The sequence below is a fragment of the Gracilinanus agilis genome, chromosome 3, assembly GCF_016433145.1.
Source record: "Gracilinanus agilis isolate LMUSP501 chromosome 3, AgileGrace, whole genome shotgun sequence".
In the NCBI taxonomy this organism is placed as follows: domain Eukaryota; kingdom Metazoa; phylum Chordata; class Mammalia; order Didelphimorphia; family Didelphidae; genus Gracilinanus; species Gracilinanus agilis.
Genome location: NC_058132.1, coordinates 249,493,435 through 249,507,356, shown reverse-complemented (window position 1 = coordinate 249,507,356; position 13,922 = coordinate 249,493,435). Strand labels below are relative to the sequence as shown.

Genomic DNA, 13,922 nt, shown 5'->3' with positions numbered 1-13,922 from the left:
TCCTATAAATTGTCTTAAATATCACTGCTAGCAACATGTTCTTCATTCAGTGCTTCTACCACATCCTTTCAATCCCCAAATCTCTATTATGAGCCCTTTATTTATCATCAGTATCCAAGAAACTTCTGATCCCTGAGCTCCAGGGCTCACTAAAGTTGATAATCCTGCTTGCAAGTACCTTATCTCTCAGTAGCCTTTTACTTATAGCTTCCATTTCATTTGCTAATATATCTTATTATACTTATAAACTATGATTATCAATGTAATAACATTATTATTCAATTACTTATATCTTATATTTTCTCATCACTAATCCTCTCTCTTTGAACTCCCCTTTATCAAAAAAAAAAAAAAAAAGAATTGCATGAAACAATGCTCTTCTTAGAGGCATGAAAGAACTGCATTCAAATTTTGCCTCTAACACTTACTTAGCTCTGGGACCATTTGCAAGTAAATTAGCCTCTCTGAGTCTCATTTTTGTTATCCCCAAATGAGGATAATAATATCCAGAATATTTACCTCACTGGGTTATTTGGAGATCTGATAAGATAATGTATGAAAAGCACTTTGTAACTTGTAAAATACATTACCATAAAATCTTGTCCTTTCCATCCTTTAGAACCTAACTTCTATCTCCATAAAGCTCCATATGCTCCCTAGAAACTGATCCCACACATTTACCCTGTGTTCTGTAAGATTTAAATTAATATCCAATAACTCCAAGTATTATATTTTATAAGATTTATTAGAAATCACTTGAAGTAGAAGAAATAACAGAACAAAAGTTTAAAAAAGACTGAGTAAAAACACGTGGGTAAAATTCTCCTGCCTGACTCTCACGCAACCTCCAAAACCATCTTCCTGGAAGCATAGAGTGAGGGAGGCAGAGCTACACCTGTGTTCGAATGTAGATAAACATGTAAATGGGATGCTGGAAAAGAGAGACCTGGAGAGCATATTCTAATTATACAGTTCCTTCCTAATTCTGAAATTCCTCTCCTCCTTCACCGATCTATTTATTTGTGCTCCTCAGGATGGTTCATTCTCATGTCTCTAATTTAAAGTATATTTATATGCTAGAGAGCCAGGCCTGGAGATAAGAGGTCCTGAGTGCAAATCTGACCTGAACATGTCCTAGCTATATGACCCTGGGCAAGTCACTTGATCCCGATTGCCCAGCCCTTCCCACTCTTCTGCCTTGGAACCAATATTCTAGATAAGTTCAGTTGTCTTATATTCCCCATTCCTCTATAGATTATGAGGTTTTTGATAGTAAGGACTGATTGCATTCTGAATAATTAATCCCCATGCATTTAACATAGATGCACACTGTTAGTGGTGACAGAAAAATCATATTATCAAGATTTTCTGACTAAATAATTTTCACTTATCACCACTAATTAATAAGTCTTATGTGAATATTTGGCAGTAGAGGTAAAACTAAACATAGGAAAGGATGGGGAACAACCTAGGGTGAACAGGCCAAAGGGCAAAAGTGGACTCTTTGATATTACCTTTTATGTATGGACTCTTTTCTAATGGAAGAACATTTCATTTTGAAATTTATTATATGAGAAATCAAATTGAATGTGTGAATTCCTCCCTAAAACTAAGGTTCAAGAGTCTGATAGGCAGTAACTCACAGGGAGCTTAATTTTCAAGTGCAAGAATATGCAATTTTCAAACCCCATCTAAAATATATAGATGCCTTGTCCTGATCACTGGACAGTATTTCCAGGCGGGGGGAAGGCAAATTCTAACTAAGAAAGCACATGATATTATGAGTAAGCTTATTTTAAATTTTTGTGGCCTTTTCAACTTTGTAAAATATCTATATGTTCTCTATTCCTATTTATATTAACATGACAGATACCACATGAAACTCAACCAGGAAGACCTAGGTTCAAATCCCATCTTAGACCTGTACTAACTATGACCATTTGGTGCTTACTATCTCTCAGCCTCACTTTCTTGATCTGTCCAATGAGAATAATAATGGCATATATATCACAGGGTTGTTGAAAAGATCAAATGAGGTGAGACATATACATAAACCCTAAAGCACTACAAAAATACCAGGTTATAAAATGTGTTATAGTTATTATAATTATGAAAATATGGAACTGAATTGAATTATGTACTATTTTTCATTCAGTAAACTGAAAATACTTCCAACAGTTTCAGAGGCATAACAATGTATTAAATGATATATGATATTCCTTTTAAAGATAAAGAAAAATTGACTTATGGGAATGGAAAGAAATGATCCAAAGTTATTAGGAAGTCAGTGACGAGAGTCATAATCTGATCCTTGGCCTTTTAACTCCTAACCCAGCACCATACTTTGGTGACCAGCATTGCTTTGCCCAACATTTCCCATGAAGTGAGGAACCTGAATTTAATGCAGAAAAAGAGCATTCCTTCCCCTGATCCACTCCCTTGCCTTTTCAGTATTATGAGTCACCTGCTGCCTAAAGGGGTATAACTGGGATGTCTCCAAGGATGGAAATACAGTTATTCCTTTGAAAGTCACCAGTACCTTCAACAGGAGGATTATAATTGGATGTCACAAACTCCCCTGGCAGCTACTGCTCTGGGTTGACTCCAGGGAAGAAACACTGAGGGCAAAAGAAAAATCTCCCACCTCCACCTCACAGGAGGAGTTGCCAAGATCCTTTCAGAAAAAAATTTATCAGAATGAGGATCTCCAGTTGTCACTTTTCACAGCCAAAATAAATTACTTGTCCCTCTTCACAGTGTAAATCTGATACATGAATTTAGAGGCAATGCTGATTTTTATAACTTAGATTAAGCAGAAGCAACTTCCCACAGTCTGTTCCAGGACCCTCTTTCAGAGGGCCCATGATGTCAAAATTATTTTCATAATAATATTGACATTTTAACTTCGAATACAGTAAATATAAATAGATATAAACCACACGAACAGAAGCTCTTTAGGGTCCTCAGTAATTTTTAAGAACAAAAAAGGGTCCAAAATAAAGACCAAACAGTTTGAGAATCATCGGTTTTATGTTACAATGGCAGCTTTTATTATTATGCAGACCAAAAATTAAGAGCATCTTCCCCTGTGACTAAATCAAAACCTAAGGATTTTGCTTTGAAGAATACCATTAGAATCTAGTTATGTTCAGCAACTCCAAGTAGAGCTCAGCACCACATTGTACAGTAGAAAAAACAATGGATTGAGAGTCAAAGGCATCTGAAGACTTCAATTTGATGCCTGACTCAAACAACTTCTGGCCATGGATCAGTCACTTAACACCACTAGACCTTAGTTTCCACATCTGTAAAATGAAGGAGACAAATGAAAAGATTTCAAATATCCCTTCTATCTCTAAATCTATGACCCATATATTTTATTCTTAGACACCCTTGCCAGAACAAGAAGGTCCAACTACTGGAACAGTGGGAACTTTTGAACTGATGAGCTCCAAAGATTTAGCATACCAAATGACAATCTATGATTGGGAGCTCTTCAACTGCGTGCATGAGGTAAGGAGTCCAATTTGGAATTTACATACATACATACATATATATATATATATATATATACACACACACACACACACACACACACACACACACACATACACATTCGCACACATATTCAGAGCTCTGGGCTATAAATGCCAGAGTCATTCAGCTCTGAGTTTTAGTTTGTGTTACATTTTATGTTTCTGTGTATATGTGTATGTGTGTGTTTTCTCCCCTGAGCCTGACTCCCAACAAGGAAACTGTTTTACCTACAAATGAGCACCTACTATGCAAATTGCAGTTGGAGACAATTGTAAGTTCTGTTATGATATGGAAACTAAATGACAATTTTGTGAATCTGGAATACATTTAAGTCTGCTCAGAAGTCTTTGTTGCAAAAATAAGGCAAAAGGGTATAAATGAAATTCTGATTCGAGTATCTTCCTGTGTGTTGAATTACACTGATGTATCTCTCTAAGCAAGTTGACCTTAATCCATAATCCATTCTTATATAATTAATATAAATGTCTCAGTGATCCTCTATGAACTTGCAATCAAATTGAATCCTTATCAACTAAGGGAGCCCACATTTTATACCTGGCAAGATTGTCTTAAGGAAAAGAGAAACCTACTTACTGTTTTCTCTCAGTAAATAAAAAGACAAACAAAAAGACGACTCTGGATTTTCTTTTTTAGCTGGAGCTAATCTACCACACATTTGGAAGGCATAATTTTAAGAAGACCACTGCAAACTTGGATTTGTTCCTGAGGAGGTTTAATGAGATTCAGTTTTGGGTCGTCACCGAGATTTGCCTTTGTGCCCAACTCAGCAAGCGAGTTCAGCTCCTAAAGAAATTTATTAAGATAGCAGCCCAGTAAGTACCTTTGGCATATGCAAGAGAAATGCTCGAGCTGTGTGCCAAGCATAGAATCTGTCTGCTGCTTTCTTTAGTCTTCCTCCAAGACTGCACTTAATAAAAAAAAAAAAACCAAAACTCAGAAGTACCCACCCTGTCTTTATCTTGTGCTATATACATGGTCTTGTCCAGGGGCAAAGAGAACTGAAATTTGTTTTTCCTTCAGAGAAATGTTACCCTGACCTTTTCCTAACACTCAACATCCAGGCCTCCTAAACCATCAGCAGTTCCACAGCTGTGCTGGCCCTACGGGCACTGGAGCTCCTGATCTCTCTCTGTGTGGCTCTCTCTGCTCTTGAGGTACTCACTCCTTTGCCCAATCACCTAAAGAAAAAGCTCCATTCAGCAAGCAGTTGGCAGGTAAGTGGAAGCAGATGGAAAGGAATTAGCCTGCATGGCACATTGTGTCCAGGAGAGGGCAGTGGAACACACGCAGAGAAACCAGCGAAGTGCAACTGACGTAAATGCCCAAATGCATCAAGGCAAGCAAACCAATACCGGAGAATCCTCTCCATAAAACTCGGGATAAAATCAAGCATCTTATAAATATTCCATTTAGGAGCACTTCATGGGAAACAATTTATTTACTGGCGGCCCAGTTAGATTTCCCTGTGACATGAATTTAATCTTCTCTTGCTATTTAGATATGCCTGACAACCTCCTGTTTACTTCCATGTTTCCAGTATCACTACAATGCTAAAAATAAATTGCTAAATGTGGCCTGTGGCACTGAAAATCTTTTCCCTTCTAAATTCAAGGAGCTCTACAGCACAAAGGTTGGGAATAAAAACAACCTCCTCTGGGCTGCTTTCTGAAGCTCAAAATTCGAGAGCCTGCTTAGTCTGGTTTCTAGAGAGCTAAACAAAAGAAAGCAAACTCTGAGCCATGTTTTCCCTTTGCCAAATGTCTCAAATTATCCTGCCAAAACAGGAAGGTCAGCAAAAACTCCCACTGCGTGTAGCTCTCAGACCTGTTTTCTTGTCATTTTCCAGCCTCGAGTTCTTTCAAGGGGAATGTAATAAAAATGTTACTAATAAAGTGAGGAAGCATTGTACAACCCCTTGGCCTAGGAGCAGAGACCGGCCCTTTTCCAGGTGAAAAAGGCAGCCAGAGTCTCTTATGTACTCGGGTTGAGCCTCCAAGGCATGGTGCTTATTGAAACCTGTGAACAGATATAGCTTCCAAATCTGAAAGAGCTCATTTTTCTCTTCCCACAGTAGTGAGTGCCAATGGAAGAGAAAACACAAAGGCATTTTTACATGAAAATGGGCAAAGTCAGGAAAACATATAAAGGCTTCTTATTGCTAGCTTGGGCTCCCACCCATTTTGTTGGTTTTTTTGTAAGAAAAAAGATGGAGCCCAAAAGTAAAAATCCTTTAAAAAAAATAACAACATCAACATAAAACCTGAAGAAATGAAATAATTGTCCGTAGGGGAAATCATCGGGTGTTTTTGTGCATTTCCCACCTCTCTGTATGAGGTACATATGAAGATAGATATAGATTTCTTTATTAAGTCCTGTGCCATCCCAGACTCAACAGAGATGAGTTGAGAAATTCCCTCCGATAAACTTGTTTCCCAAACATGAAACATATGTGATGTAATAACAATACCTTTCTTTTTGCTTGTTTACCTGTGTTTTGCCCTTGCTTTTTAAAAAAAATATATACTTATTTTTATATATAACAATATAATGCATAGCATAACAATGATATACATCATTTGTTATAAATACACTTATTTGAGAGAAACAAATTCTTTACAATAGCTATATCCAAAAATCTATGTCCCATTTTTTCCCCTTCTACTCCTCTTCCCTCCCCAAGAAGGCAGGTAATGCTATATAAGTTGTACATATATGATCATATAATAAAACATCTTTCCTTGCCCTTGCTTTTTAAAGCATTTTCACATATATTAGCTCCTTAATCCTCGCCCACACACACACAAAAGAAAACCTGTGAAGGGAGAAGGTAATATTATTTTCACTGAGAAAGCTTAAATAACGAATTTATACACCTGGCTCAGAACTATAAAAATATCAGTGGCAGAGATGAACTAGGGCAAGCTTTGGGGCCACTGATTCTTGGCCAAGTGAGAATTCCATTAGGCTTCCCAGCCTCCCAAGATAAATCTTATATGGTCAAATGCATTGCCTGGCATGTAGATTTTTTTTTTAAACCCTTACCTTCTGTCTTGGAGCCAATACTCTGTATTGGCTCCAAGGCAGAAGAGTGGTAAGGGTGGGCAATGGGGGTCAAGTGACTTGCCCAGGGTCACACAGCTGGGAAGTGTCTGAGGCCAGATTTGAACCTAGGACCTCCCATCTCTAGGCTTGGCCCTCAATCCACTGAGCTACCCAGCTGCCCCCGCATGTAGTAATTTTTCAAAAAACTAAATTCCCACTCTTCCTCTCTCGCCTTTTTCTTTTCATCTCAATTCTCTTTCCACTTTCTCTCTTTCATAGAACTAAGTGCCCAGAGCATGCATATGGCAGATTTAGGGAAGGGCCCTCATTGGCCCTCAGCATTCTCTTCATACCAGGTCCAATGAAGAGAGTTTCCTTGTTCGTCCTTTGTACATCCTAGGAGAAGGGAGGTGCCAGCATATCTAGACCATGTTCTATGCGTGCCTAATCTCATATATGACCTCTAAGCTTCCTTCCAATTTTAACCCTATGATCTGGTGATTCCTTTTCCTCTCTCCCCAGCTCCTTCCCCAGAGTGTCTATTTGGTTTAATTACTTCCTCTGACCTAAAGCACTTAGGACCAGTACAGAAATAAGCCCTTCCCTCCTTGTTTCCCTTGTAGGATCAAGCCCGTTATGCTCTACTCTTTATTTTTTTTTTCTATTTCAGAATAGACAATTTAAGATTTACTAGAGACTGATTGTTCAGTTTGATCCCTGGCAACATACCAAACAACTTAATTTAGCCTTTTACAAAAATGTTAATCCATGTTGGATTTAACTAAGATTTAATCAACTTGGATAACTATTGATTTTTGGTAGGGGATTTGCACCTACCACAAGGGCATCCTCCCTTCCGGAATTGCAGTATAGTTGAATAAGGCTAAGTACCTGGACTGATCAGCAAAATTCTGACTAAGGATTTTGTTAATATCTTCCACTTGTCTCCTCTCCCAGATATTCAGTCATCTAACTTAAATAGACCAGCAAATAGCAAAGGGATGGGCTTGAACATTATCTGCTTGATCTGGTGGAGCAAACTGGTGGGGGAGGCGACAGGGATCACTTGATTCCACTATTCTATTTTCAGTAAAGTATGTATCATCTCCTACTAAAAATGTCCTAGAAAATAAGTGCCTGGTACTTAACTCATAACTTCAGCAAAACCTTGCAAGGGGACAGGTGCACTCATTCTCAAAAGCTTATGCTATAGTTGTTGAGAACAGAAGTGAGAGCTATGGCTTTTCTCAATGATTACTGTTCTTTTCTCTGCCGTCCAGATAGGGTACTAGTCAGCCATGCCCATCAGTGGGCTAAAAAGCCTGCCCTCTTAAAGGGCATTTTATGCTCTCTTCAGATTTGTTGGAGTTTTCACATTTCAGGCAAAACTTTGAAAATGTATTCTAATTCAAATTTACCAGGGGACTTATTTTTGAACCCTGTCCCAAAATTCATCCATTCCTAGAGTCAAGATATCATTAAATGGTATACAAAAATACTACTGAGAAGGTGAGCGAAGGCGAAAAATGCTAAAGCTCAACTGTTTGAAACTATAGACAAGCCAGGTAACAAGAATGTAGCCACTCAACTGGAACTTATCTGACACACTAAATCCAACCTTTCCATTCTTTTAAAGAGTGCCAGCAATATTAATGACTGCCGTAGGCAGGACCCTGATCTTCGTCTTCTCCAGAATTGCATTTCATTCCAACATAAGCTTCTTGTGTTTCAGCTGTAAGGAGTACAAAAATCTGAATTCCTTTTTTGCCATCGTCATGGGACTCAGTAATGTTGCTGTAAGCCGCCTCGCATTGACATGGGAGGTAAGCATTGGATGAAATCTAATTTCTATATTTGCCTGAAGCATGAATACACAGTCTAGACAAGGAGATCTTAACCTTTTTGTGCCATAGACCTCTTTGGCATTCAGATGAAGCCTTTGGACAAACTCCATTTCAGAATAATTTTTTTGAATAAAGGAAATGCTAAATTTCAGTTAGAAGCTATTGGAATAGACATTGATATATTTGAATATATATGTGTATGTTTGCATCCTCATTTATATATATAGATATGTGTACATGTGATATATATGCATGTGATATATATATACATATACATATGTGTAGATGTATATATATATATATATATATAATTTTTGTTCAGTTGTTCCAGTCACGTCTGACTGTTCATGAACCTATTTGGGATTTTCTTGGCAAAGATACTAAAGTAGTTTTACCATTTTCTTCTCCTGCTCATTTTTCAAATGAGATAACTGAGGCAACCTGGATTAAGTGACTTGCCCAGGGTCCCACAGCTAGTGTCTGAGGCCGAATCTGAACTCAAATTTTCCTACCTCCAGACCAGGTATCATACACACACATATACTCTTACACTCACATTTTATTTAAATACATATTTCCCCCATCCAAGTTCACAAACCTCCTGAAACTTCTACTGACTCTTGGGAGTTTGTAGAACTCTGGTTAAGAATTCCTGGTATACATATAGTGAGTTTTTTCTTATAAAGAACCTTCCATAGTTTGTGAGAGTGGTATCTCAGGTAAGATACTGTGAAACAGGCCTCATGCCTTTTCATACAAATTTCCCAACTATCTGAATTTGATCAAGAATTGTCTTCTATCTAGCCTTCATCATATCATCTATAGTTAACAATGGAAAAAATAATAATCTCCCAATGGGTCATGGTAAGAAATTTTCAGCTGTTCACAAGGACATGAGCAAAGTTTCTGCTAAACACTAAGATGGGAGATGTGTTTTTTAACTGAGGCAGACATTCAGCCACTGAAGGACTAAGGTGTGAGGATTATTATTTGAGATCTGCTGTAAACTGTGTTTCTTAGCTATCTGGCAGATCTGCTTTATTTGGAGGACAATTGGCCAAAGCTCAATATTCAATTCAATTTGACAAACATTGAATCAATAGTTTTGCTGGTTTGACTATTTATAGTCCTAGAAGATAGCTATCTTTCACATTTGGTCAAACATTCACAAAGCAGTCTAGGTTTGTTGTATGTTGTACATTTCCATAATTAAAGAAATATCCTTATAGACAACAATGCAGAACTAGATTTCCACCCAAGGTGGAAACATTAAAGATTAATGAATAGGTAAATAGAGAAGTGAATATAGACAGACAGACTGTCAGACAAGTACATAGGTAGACAGAGAGAAAGAGAGAGAGAGAGGTTACAGATAGATATGGCTAGAGAGACAAATATAAATAGATAAAAAGATATAGATAAAAATTAATGGCTAGAGATAATAGATGATTGAGATAGATATAAACAAAGATAGATAAAAAGATAGATATAGATAGAAGATATAGCCAGACAGATAACTAAAGATAGATAGATAGATAGATAGATAGATAGATAGATAGATAGATAGCATCTATTCAACTGTTGTTTGCTTACTATGTTTTAAGCACTGAGGTAAGTGCTCTAGATACAAAGTCAGCAAGATTTAACCTAAATAGCAAAGGAAGAAAATAGAGGAGGGGACAGGGAGCAGAGGGGCAATTGAAGATTCACTTGATAGCTGCCTGTTTTGGCAGACTGTCCTAAAAAATTCTTTCACTCTCCCCTAGACTCCCATCTCCTAAATCCCCTAAATGCTTTAATTACTTGCAAGGAATGCTGTCCCAATTCCTTCTCTGAGTTTCTCTGTCTACATCAGGCAGGTGTGGCACACAGCAACTCATCTCCTGAATATAGGAGTGAGAGAACTGGTGAGGACCGCATGTCATGAAGCTGTATCAGCTTCTATCTGGCAAAGGAACTGGGTTAATGCTACAAATAAATAAAGCAATAAAGTCATGTTGCAATTTCTTCTGCCTTTCATCAGAAGGCTTGGGGGGGGGTCATTAAAGATGCCACTGGGGGCAAGTTTGGATCAGAGCAGGCCCAGGTTACCGTTTTCAGGAGGCAGCCTGACTCACTGCTTCAGTAACTCCTTTGCTCCTTTTCTCACCTGATACCACTTTTCTTTCTGGGGTTCCAAACCACTCTAGATCAGACCTTTTAAGTCCAAGAAAGTTAATGGGCCATGCAGGAAGCCCACAACTGAACTAACTGAAGCAGGCACCTCAGAGAATTAATTCTGAGTCCATCTGCAGTGGTTCCCAAACTTTTTTGGCCTACCACCCCCTTTCCAGAAAAAAATATTACTTAGCACCCCTTGGAAATTATGAAACTTATTTATTGAACTCAGAATGTAATACAAAAAAAAAAAAAAGTGTGGCCATCACCACTCCCTGGATCGCTGCAGTACCTACCAGGGGGCAGTAGCACCCACTTTGGGAATCACTAATCTAGAGCAATTTTTATGTCATGGTACCCTCTGACAATTTGTTAAATCCTAGGGATCTCTTTTCAGAATAATATTTTAAAATACCTTAAATAAAATATATAAGATTACAATGGAGACCAATTACATTGAAATACTGTTATCAAAGTAAAAAAAAAAGTTTGTAGATCCTAGATTTAAAACTCCAGGCCTAAAGATTATATTAAGGACTTTGCTAGTTGTTAAATAGGGAACTTTCTGCAAGATCCTAAATGTTGGCACCAGATTGTTTAGAATATAGGAGCCACTCTCCTCAGTCAATTCCATTCACCTAGAGAGAATAACAAATGTCAGAAATCTTAATACTCCATGAGGGCAGAAACAAGCACAATAGGCTTCAAATAAACCTTTCTTCTCCAGTGGAAACAAGAAGAGACTACACCATTTAAGTCAAAAGAGATTCTTGTCTCATCATTTTAAAAACTCCATCTTAAGATGAAATGCAACTGAATTTGCATCTTTACTTAGTTTCCATTAGAAAAGTTTTAATTTGCAGAGTCTTGATTTTAATAAAATAGCCCTCTAATCCTACTGTGAACCCACACTCCCTTAGAACTCTGAGGTGTGGCCTCTGCCTAATGAAGTTTACAGTGCTCTAGGGGACACATGATATGTACACATGAAGCTATTAGAGAATAAGAGAGTATACAACAAAAATACAAAGCCATATGGTTCAGACAATATGTGCTAATTAAATACAGGTATTCTCCTCAGTTAACCTATAAGCATTCATCTACATCTCTCACATACAAATATCCTCCTGGGAATAACTCCTGGGTGACTAAAATACAATCTGGCTAAGTATTCATTACATGCCTACTATATGTAAGGCACTGTGTTAGGAGCTAGTGATACAAAGACAGAACAAAAAGAATATCCTTCCTCAAGGAACTTACATTTTACTGGCAACAGTAAAACCATAAACTAATAATTATGCATTGTGTATGGAGGAAGAGGAAGAAAATACTAACAACTAAGGGAAGAAGGGGAGACTTCCCATAGGACTAAGTGGGAAAATGTGTGATAACTAATCCCTAGATTTTCAGCTGCTTTTAATTAGGATTTCCCCTCCTTTCTACTTTCTTTTTATTTTCTTCCCCTTTACCACTGACAACCCATATCTCCAACCCCAGTTCCCAATTCTCAATTTTTCCATAATACAGATCCAGACTTATGTCTTTAATGGTGAGACTGATTATGGCAAGGGCAAGGGAAGGTGAGAGATGAGAGTAGTGTTAAGCCCTAGTAGCTATTCCCACCTTCCCCTTCCCCTTGATACTTACTTTCTCCCCTGCTTTAGGAAAGGCTTCATAGATTGCTTGGAAATCTCTATCCTGCTTCTTACTTCTGGGCCCCACCTCTGAAAAAAAATTCTTGAAACACTAGTTGAACCTGCTGAACTCCAAAATGTTGACATACCCATACTACTTCAATCTCTCCTTATAAGAATCTGATTTATAAAATCACAGGATTCATAGAATTCAAGTAAACCTCAGAGGCCATCTAGTACATCACTTCATTTCCCAATAGAGAGCTAGAAAAGAAAGGTAGAATTTGAATCCAGATCTTCTTATTCCAAAGTCAGTGCTTCTTTTTCCTAACACATCACTCCTCTCACTGGAATCAGTTAAATTCCACAAACATTTCTTAAGCATCTACTTTGTATAAAGTAGAGTATTAGATGTTGGGATACAAAAATAAGAATGAAACAATTCTGGCTCGGAGGAACATGTAGTTTTCTGAGAAGAGAGAGGACCAGAGGAGTCCTTTTGACCCACCACATATTTACCAGTAAAACCAAAAGACATGGACTTTTATTTAATAAGATTTATACTATTTGTTTGGGAGGCAGCTAAGTGATGCAGTAGATGGATTGCCAAGCCTGAAGTCAAGAAGACCCATCTTCCCGAGGTCCAATCAGGCCTCGGACATTTACTGGCTGTGTGACCCTGTTTACCTCAGTTCTTCATCTGTAAAACGAGCTGGAAAAAGACATGGCTTGTCACACCAGCATCTTTGCCAAGAAAACCCCAAAATGGGGTCAGAAATGACTGAAACAATTGAACAACAACAACATACTGTTTGTTTAGCAGTGAAAAGGAAAATCCTAGAAAACCTTGAAAGGACTGTATGTTTGCTATATGAGCAGGAATTTAGGGACAACGCAGATATATGTATATCCTGTAGTGGACCAGAAGAGAAGAGGAACCCTGATTGGAATTAGCAGGTGACTGTAAAGGAAAGAGAAATAAAACTTAACTCTTTGGAGTCAAAGGGAGCAAAGAGGGGTGATTATCTTCAATTTTTCCTGAATTTAGCTTGTCAGGATAAAGATGTTTGTCTGTTGTCTCCCCTAGTAGACTGTGAACTCCTTGAGGGCAGGGACTGTCTTTCCCTTTCTTTGAATACCCAGCGGCTGGCTTATGATAGGCAATAAAATTTGACTGGGTGACTGGGAAGTTGATCTGGGGCAGAAGAGTGTCTGTTGTGGGTTATACATAAGCAGGAGTCCTCCACAGTGTCCCCTCCTCTTCTATCTCTGTCCCAAACTCCATCTTTCCCCTAGTTCTTACCTTTCTAGCGTCCCTGCTCCAAAGTAATAGAAGTCATCACAGAAGGCTTAAGACTGGGGTGACTGGCCCTCCTTACCACTTTCTAGAAAATAAAGAGTAGTCATAGGAGGAGGAGGGAATGGATTCCCACTCCCAGAGCTACAATAGAAAGATATTCACACCCCAAGTTACAACCCATAACATTAGGTGTTATTCAATTTTAGCATGTGAGTGCAATAGTGAATTTGTGAACTGATTTTAGTATTCAGTGCATATAGTGATTGCAGTTCTTATTCATGGTCTTCTGTAGATTTCCCAGAAAGGATCCACTCAACATGCTAAAAGTCTCTCTTTAGGTTTTTTTATTATTGTTATTTATGTATTTCATAAGGCACCAGTAAA

General features: G+C 38.0%; 1 protein-coding gene across 1 annotated transcript in view; it reads left to right on the top strand.

Annotated features, from left to right (window-relative positions):
* RAPGEF4 (Rap guanine nucleotide exchange factor 4) overlaps window positions 1-13,922 on the top strand; it is a 280,672-nt gene that overhangs the window by 241,832 nt on the left and 24,918 nt on the right. The window contains exons 21-23 of the mRNA XM_044669788.1: window positions 3,388-3,513; window positions 4,192-4,370; window positions 8,333-8,423. Of these exons, the coding sequence (XP_044525723.1) occupies window positions 3,388-3,513; window positions 4,192-4,370; window positions 8,333-8,423 (396 nt within the window). The remainder of the gene's footprint in view (window positions 1-3,387; window positions 3,514-4,191; window positions 4,371-8,332; window positions 8,424-13,922) is intronic.